The 8,241-nt window shown below is 49.4% G+C and overlaps 1 protein-coding gene across 1 annotated transcript in view; it reads left to right on the forward strand.

Moving 5' to 3' along the window:
* The window catches only part of LOC100451197 (short stature homeobox protein), a 28,490-nt gene extending 20,654 nt beyond the window's left edge, over positions 1 to 7,836 (forward strand). Inside the window, exons 6-8 of the mRNA XM_063721452.1 lie at positions 3,737 to 3,768; positions 6,711 to 6,714; positions 7,242 to 7,836. Of these exons, the coding sequence (XP_063577522.1) occupies positions 3,737 to 3,768; positions 6,711 to 6,714 (36 nt within the window). The 3' untranslated portion in view covers positions 7,242 to 7,836. The remainder of the gene's footprint in view (positions 1 to 3,736; positions 3,769 to 6,710; positions 6,715 to 7,241) is intronic.
* Positions 7,837 to 8,241: the final 405 nt, after the last annotated feature.

Here is an 8,241-nt window from a genome sequence, read left to right on the forward strand (position 1 = left end):
CCACCTCCGCCTCCCGGGTTCAGGCGATTCTCCTGCCTCAGCCTCCCAAGTAGCTGGGATTACAGGCACCCACCACCACACCCGGCTAATTTTTTGTATTTTTAGTAGAGACGGGGTTTCACCGTGTTGGCCAGGCTGGTCTCGAACTCCTGACCTCAGGTTGATCTGCCGGCTTTGTCCCTCCCAAAGTGCTGGGATTACAGGCACCTGCCACCAGGCCTGGCTAACTTTTTTGTATTTTTAGTAGAGACAGGGTTTCGCCGTGTTGGCCCAGCTGGTCTCAAACTCCTGACCTCAGGTGGATCTGCCCGCTTTGTCCCTCCCAAAGTGCTGGGATTACAGGCGCGAGCCACTGCACCTGGCCTGAATCTGAACTTTTAAAAGGGAGTTACTTATTCTCAACTGTGCGGGGACGCTTGGGCCTTCAGGCCTGCCAGGAGGAGGCCTCCTTGTTTCAGTTTGATTTAATATGGAAAAAGGGCCAAGTTTCACCCTGACAAATGGGTGCCCGAAGCAGATCAAACGCAGAGAACTGTGTGGGTGGGACCCGAGTGTCTGTCGAGACCGGCTGTCTTTGGCTTTTCTCCTGCGAGAGAAGTTGGGTGAGTTTCTGTAGGTGGATGAGTGATCCCCGAATGAGTGCGGGGTATGTGTATGCTAGCTGCTTCTTTCTCCCTGAAACTCTGGGATGGAAGAAATAAGAAATTCAGCCTGGGCTGCGACCAGTTCTCACCACCAACGTCCTCTTCTCTCTCCCTTCCCTTCTCCTTCCTTCCTTCCTCTTTCTTTCTTTCTCTTTCTTTCTTTCTTTCTTTCTTTCTTTCTTTCTTTCTTTCTTTCTTTCTTTCTTTCTTTCTTTCTTTCTTTCTTTCTTTCTTTCTTTCTTTCTTTCTTTCTTTCTTTCTTTTCTCTCTCTCTCTCTCTTTCTTCTTTTTTCTTTCTTCTTTCTTTCTTTGATGAAGTCTCACTCTGTCATCCAGGCTGGAGTGCAGTGGTGTGATCCCAGCTCACTGCATCCTCCGCCTCCCAGGTTCAAGCAATTCTCCTGCCTCAGCCTCCCGAGTAGCTGGGATTACAGGCACCTGCCACCATTCCCGGATAATTTTTGTATTTTTTAGTAGAGACGGGGTTTTGCCATGTTGGCCAGGCTGGTCTTGAACTCCTGACCTCAGATGATCCACCCGCCTCGGCCTCCCAAAGTGCTGTGATTACGGGGTGAGGCACTGCGCCCGGCCTGCTCTCTCTTTTTCTGGGATGTTTAGGAGGGACTGGGGTGATGAGGACCCTATGTATGCGTTGTGCGTGGGTTTGGTTTCCTGGAAGGCCCTCCAGAGATATGTCTGCGTGAAGGTTCAGTGTGGAAACGGCACACATTTCCCCACAGGATGTGAGAAATTGAATTTACGGGGTGGGTGTACGTTGGCGATTCTTGGTGCTTTTTGCTCAAAACAAGGTTCTTCTCAAAGTCACGTTCCTGCTTTCCCTGTAGCTTTCTGGTGAGCTCGCTCGCCAAGCAAGGAATAGCACCCAGATAGCAAAGTGGGCTGTGTTTCATTGTAACACGCCATTGCAGAGAGAGGGTTTGGTCTGTGAGATCCGTAGCAGCTCTAGCATCTCCCCTCCCCAAAACTTGGCCAAATAGTCTGTGGAGGGTTGTCAGTCGCCCCGGTTGAGCAAAACACACTTCTTCCTTCGTGTGGGTGTTCTGGTGAAATCTATTTCTGACATATCCACTTTTCTCTCTCTTTTCTCTCTCACTGTGAAGCACCCACAGGCAGAAGGAATTGGATGTATGGGATGTTGGTATTAGATTTGCTTTCTCCGGTCGAGTCTCTGGCTGGTGCATACTTTGAAAAGGTCTGCTCCTGGAAATTGCCAAGAGTTAGAAAAATGCACCTTCTCTGGTGGGGGTGGGGTGGGGATAGGGGTGTGACTTCACAGTCAGTGGTGACAGGGACCCTTGACTGTGGCTTTCTTCTCCAGCACCGTGAATAAAGAGATGGGACAGATTCCGTGCCTGTACGATTTAGAGCGTAACTGACCACATCCAACACCCCTTTTTCCAGTGACAAAGTTGGTGGTCCGATGGGCTTGGCGTCTCCCGTACGGGAAGGAGGCCTTTTGGCTGCTCCAAAGACGCCCTGGCGTAGGAATGGCGTCTCCACCCCGCCGAAGTCCAGCCAGGCCCATTTCCTTGGAAGCCTGAGTTTCTGTTCTGGTCTTGCTGCTGTCCTCGGCCACGTCAGCACGTGTGACCGTCTGTGGATACTGCAGAGTCTGGGGACAGCTGGGCTTTTAACTGAAATGAAGCCGAGACGGGTTTCAGGTTGGTGCCAAGCTCTGGTCAGGATGAAAGGAAAATACCAGAGTCCTCTGTCCTCACCTCTGGGTTTCATGCTGACGTTTCTAACATTTTTTTTCCCGTAAGAACAAGCAGAACCCTCAGCTCCCTTTAGCTCCAGAGTTTTCCCGGGGACATAGAGAGGATGACGCACGGCGGCGACTGCAACAACACACGTTTCGGAGGCACTTTGCTGAAAGTCGCTTGTCTCCTCCAGCTTTGGGAGCTCTGGGGGAGGAGAGAGGCTTTTGGTGGACACGTTTGACATTAAAAAAAAAAAAAACAAAAAAAACTGGTGCCTAATTTATTAAAGAGAATTAGCTTAGCGAGTTTGCTGATTCTTCAACACACGTGGATACGTTGATGCAATTTATAAATGTTTTATTGAAATTTGATATTTAATGAGAAGCCGGTTAAGGAATGTAGAGAATATCAAGTTTCAAAGCTATGAAATGTGCTATTTATTGAAAGGGGATGGCTTCACGAGTTCAGCCCATTGTATGTGCAGGTCCTGTGGGAAGGAGGCAAAAACCCCTGCTTCTTACTTTGTGATGTGTGTGCATTTGTTATTTATTTTTTTCCTTGGTCGGACATTCATAAATATGTACTATTTTAATTATGTCGAGTGTAAATTTGACATCGCGTTGCATTTATTTTTATATTTCTGAAAACTGTTGCTTTTTTCTCCCCCCCATTTACGAGGAGCCCGTTATGATTTACGACATAGCAGCCCCCGCGTTCGGGTTACGAATGCATCTACAGATATTTTCAGGGATTGCTTCAAATGAAAAGAAATCACGCACCGTTTCCCAAAGCAACAGTCTTCACATTTCTATCCCTCTGTTATCGTCGGCGGGCAGTGAGGTGTAGGAAAAAAAAAACAAAAAACACCCTGAGTTTCTCTGGTGACGCCGTCATTCTCCTAACATTCAATATCCTTAATGTTGAGTTGCAGCAACAGACTGTATTTTGTGAGGCCCCGTGGTATGAATGTACATCTTGTAAAACTGAGATATAAATAAACTTATAAATATTTGTATTCAAGTGTTAAAAAAAAAAAAATTCTCACCTCGCCCCTGAGGACAGGCTGATTGGAAAAAAAAAATCCTGAGTCGGCCATAGCTGAAAACAGAGTGTTGTTCTGGGACCAGTAGCCCGGGGTGCTCCGTGCATTTCTGGGGGGTACCTGGTGTTACCCCCCCAGCCTTACATTGGGAGGTACCCTTGACTTTTGCTTGTATCCCATCCCCTTTCTTTACTGAAATGTACCTCCCGGCTTCTCAGCCACGTTCCCCCAGAAGGTGGGAAAAAAACAGAGGAAAAAGCCCTCGTTTGAATCAAGTCAGAGCTGCTAATTTTCCACTTTATTTAATTAATTTATTTATTTTTTTTGAGATGGAGTCTCGCTCTGTCGCCCAGGCCGGAGTGCACTGGTGCAATCTCGGCTCACTGCAACCTCCGCCTCCCGGGTTGAAGCGATGCTCCTGCCTCAGTCTCCGGGGTCGCTGGGATGACAGGCACCCGCCACCACCACGCCCGGCTACTTTTTGTATTTTTAGTAGCAATGGGGTTTCACCATGTTGGTCAGGCTGGTCTCGAACTCCTGACCTCGTGATCCACCCACGTCTGCGCCCGGCCGGTGATGTGCTTTTAACTTTTATTTTGTTCCAGTTTTCGACAGTGGCACGGATTTTCCAGCACGATCTCGCAAGGATGATTGAGTCATTTTTGAGACAAATAATAATAATAATAAATAGAAAAAGAAATCGACTTTTAAAAACGACAACTTTTTTTGGGGGGGGTGCACAGATTTTTCTCTCTTTCTGTAAAGGAAAGTTCATGATTGGATTTGGCCGGCCTGACTGCTTCCCGGCTGTGATAAAAAACACATGTGAGCTGGGAGGGAAGTGGGGGAGGGACACAGCCGCCCACACAGGGTTCCCACCGCAGTGACAGGGTGAGCAGAGCTGGGGAAGCTTTCCTTGTGGGGGGCTCAGAGCCTGAGCACAGGTGAGCCTCTCCGATACCTCCCCAGTTGCCTTGAGTCTAAACGGTCCGTTGTCTGTACCGTCCGTTCTTCCTGCTGCCTCCTGGTAGTTCGTGAAAGCTTCTCTTGGCCAGAGAAGGGGTTTCAGAGGCCGTGTGTCCAGGCCACTCTCTCGGCCAGAGAAGGGGTTTCAGACGCCGTGTGTCCAGGCCACTCTCTCGGCCGGAGAAGGGGTTTCAGAGGCCGTGTGTCCAGGCCACTCTCTCGGCCAGAGAAGGGGTTTCAGACGCCGTGTGTCCAGGCCACTCTCTCGGCCAGAGAAGGGGTTTCAGACGCCGTGTGTCCAGGCCACTCTCTCGGCCGGAGAAGGGGTTTCAGAGGCCGTGTGTCCAGGCCACTCTCTCGGCCGGAGAAGGGGTTTCAGAGGCCGTGTGTCCAGGCCACTCTCTCTCGGCCGGAGAAGGGGTTTCAGAGGCCGTGTGTCCAGGCCACTCTCTCTCGGCCGGAGAAGGGGTTTCAGAGGCCGTGTGTCCAGGCCACTCTCTCGGCCGGAGAAGGGGTTTCAGAGGCCGTGTGTCCAGGCCACTCTCTCGGCCAGAGAAGGGGTTTCAGACGCCGTGTGTCCAGGCCACTCTCTCGGCCGGAGAAGGGGTTTCAGAGGCCGTGTGTCCAGGCCACTCTCTCGGCCGGAGAAGGGGTTTCAGAGGCCGTGTGTCCAGGCCACTCTCTCTCGGCCGGAGAAGGGGTTTCAGAGGCCGTGTGTCCAGGCCACTCTCTCTCGGCCGGAGAAGGGGTTTCAGAGGCCGTGTGTCCAGGCCACTCTCTCTCGGCCGGAGAAGGGGTTTCAGAGGCCGTGTGTCCAGGCCACTCTCTCGGCCCGAGAAGGGGTTTCAGAGGCCGTGTGTCCAGGCCACTCTCTCGGCCGGAGAAGGGGTTTCAGAGGCCGTGTGTCCAGGCCACTCTCTCGGCCGGAGAAGGGGTTTCAGAGGCCGTGTGTCCAGGCCACTCTCTCGGCCGGAGAAGGGGTTTCAGAGGCCGTGTGTCCAGGCCACTCTCTCGGCCCGAGAAGGGGTTTCAGAGGCCGTGTGTCCAGGCCACTCTCTCGGCCGGAGAAGGGGTTTCAGAGGCCGTGTGTCCAGGCCACTCTCTCTCGGCCAGAGAAGGGGTTTCAGACGCCGTGTGTCCAGGCCACTCTGCAAAGTGCAACTCGACTGTTCTTTTCCTCTTCTGGCATCCGTAGTGCAAAATGCATCTGAAGCTCAGAGCTCTCTCTTCACCCAGCCTGTGTGTGTCTTGCCGGACAGAAGAAAAATGGTGCTTTGCGTGTTAGCAGAGGTGCTTTTTCATGGCTGACCACAACACGTCAATCTCCGGCCTTGACCAAGCTGTTTTTTAGGGGCAAACGCAGGCAGGTTCTGTCTTTGCAGACTACTCATGTGGCCTCGGTGAAAAGGTGAATCCACACAGTTATTTCATGGTGAAAACGTTCAGCTTTGGCCGGGGGCGGTGGCTCACGCCTGTCATCGCAGCACTTTGGGAGGTCGAGGCGGGTGGATCCCCTGAGGTCAGGAGTTCGAGACCAGCCTGGCCAACCTGGTGAAACTCTATCTCTACTAAAAATACAAAAATTAGCCAGGTGTGGTGGTGGGTATCTGCAGTCCCAGCTACTCAGGAAGCTGAGGCAGGAGAAACGCTTGGACCCAGGAGGCGGAGGTTGCACTGAGCCCAGATCACGCCACTGCACTCCAGCCTGGGCGACAGAGCCAGTCGCTGTCTCAAGAAAATGAATAATAAAATAAAATAAAATAACATTAACTAAATAAAATAAAACGTTCAGCTTTGTTCTGCAAATCCACTCCTATTGTTTCAGGTGGTTTGAGACACCCTTTCCCTTAGAAATCGATAGCTTGCTGCCAATTGTAATGAATCTGTTTCAAAAATGAACAGAATATTCAAATGGTTTGAGAGACCTTTCCCTTAGAAATAGTTGCCAATTGCAACGAATGGTTTTCAAAAATGAATGGAATCTTCCTGGATGTGTCTTCCAGATCTTCATTTTTTTTGCATAGTTCAACCTGAAAAGTAAGTGTCTCAGCCCTGAATTTCTTTCCGATTTTTCCATGGGTTCTCTTGCAGACTTCTCTGGACTTGACCACATTTAAAAAAAAAAAATTAACTTTTTCACATGGACACAGTTTCAACAGGAATGAGATCTTTGAGTTTTTATGTAACAGATTCTTACCATCAGTTCTCAGATTCCCAAATTACACACAAAAAGCCACTGACTTCTGTTGGTGTTAGACTTTCATGTTTAATAGCAGACAATGTAGGGATTTAAAGAAAAATGCAGAGAAAGCAAAAACACTGACCAAACACACGGAGATAAGCTTTCTAAAGCCTTTGTTCGTGGAGCTGTCGTTAAAAAAAAAAAGTTGTTTTAAACTTTGCAAGCATGCCTATATTGAACTCATAACCAAGAGAGCAAGAAAAATAGTGTCAGTCATCTACTCTACACGTTTTCCCAAAACCGACGTATTTTAATTTCTTTTGTTTGAACTCAGAGATGCTGAGAGTTAAAAGTTAAATTTTTGCCATTAACAATAATGGCCAAAACCACAATTACTTTTGCACTAGCATTATAAGAAAAATACAGGCTGGGCTCGGTCGGTGGCTCACACCTGTAATCCAAGCACTTCTGGAGGCGGAAGAGCCAGATCCCTTGAGCCCAGGAGATTGAGACCAGCCTGGGCAACATAGCGAGACCCTCATCTCTACAAAAAAATCAAATAATTAGGCAGGCATGCTGGTGTTCTCCTGTGGTTGAAGCTACTCTGCAGGCAACAGGATACTTTGTTTTTGTTTTTTAATTCTTTTTGAGACAGAGTCTTGCTCTGTCGCCAGGCTGGAGGGCAGTGGCCTGATCTCAGCTCACTGCAATCTCTGCCTCCCGGGTTCAAGCGATTCTCCTGCCTCAGCCTCCCGAGTAGCTGGGATTACAAGCACGCACCACCAGGCCCAGCTAATTTTTTGTATTTTCAGTAGAGACGGGGTTTCACCATGTTGGTCAGGCTGGTCTCGAACTCCTGCCCTCAGGTGATCCACCCGCCTCAGCCTCCCAAAGTGCTGGGATGACAGACGTGAGCCCCTGCGCCCGGCCTTTGTAACTTTTTAAATTTTAAATTTTTTTTTTTTTTTTAAGAAAGACAGAGTCTTGCTCTGTCGCCCAGGCTGGAGCACAGCGGTGCGATCATAGCTTACTGCAGCCTCAAACTCCTGGGCTCAAGCGATCCTCCCACCTCAGCCTCCTGTGTAGCTGGGACTACAGGCACCCACCACCACACCCAGCTAATTTTTTTGATTTTTACTAGAGGCAGGATCTTGCTTTGTTACTGAGGCTGGTCTTGAGCTCCTGAGCTCCAAAGATCCTCTCACCTCCACCTCCCAAAGTGTTAGAATTACAAGCATGAGCCACTGCCCGTGGTCTGCAAAAAAAGGACTGTTATGTGGATGTTCTAGCTTTCTGTTCTCGTCTTTTCTTTGTTAATTGTACAGTTTGAGGGTGTGTGTGTGTGCAGTCTCCTGATTTCATTTCATGTATTTAATTGTTATTACCATTACCTCCATCTCTCATTCCTTCTTACCCTCACTGTAAAGATACATGTTGTTTTAAAATTTTATTTATTTATATTTATTTATTTTTATTTTTGAGACAGAGTCTCACTCTGCTGCCCAGGCTAGTGGCGCGATCTCGGCTCACATCAACCTTTGCCTCCTGGGTTCAAGCGATTCTCGTGCCTCCACCTTCCGAGTAGCTGGGATTACAGGCACGCGCCACCATGCCCGGCTAGTTTTGTTTTGAGACGGAGTCTTGCTCTGTTGCAGGCTGGAGTGCAGTGGTGTGATCCCGGCTCAC

This window comes from Pongo abelii, chromosome Y (assembly GCF_028885655.2).
Source record: "Pongo abelii isolate AG06213 chromosome Y, NHGRI_mPonAbe1-v2.0_pri, whole genome shotgun sequence".
Classification (NCBI taxonomy): Eukaryota; Metazoa; Chordata; class Mammalia; order Primates; family Hominidae; genus Pongo; species Pongo abelii.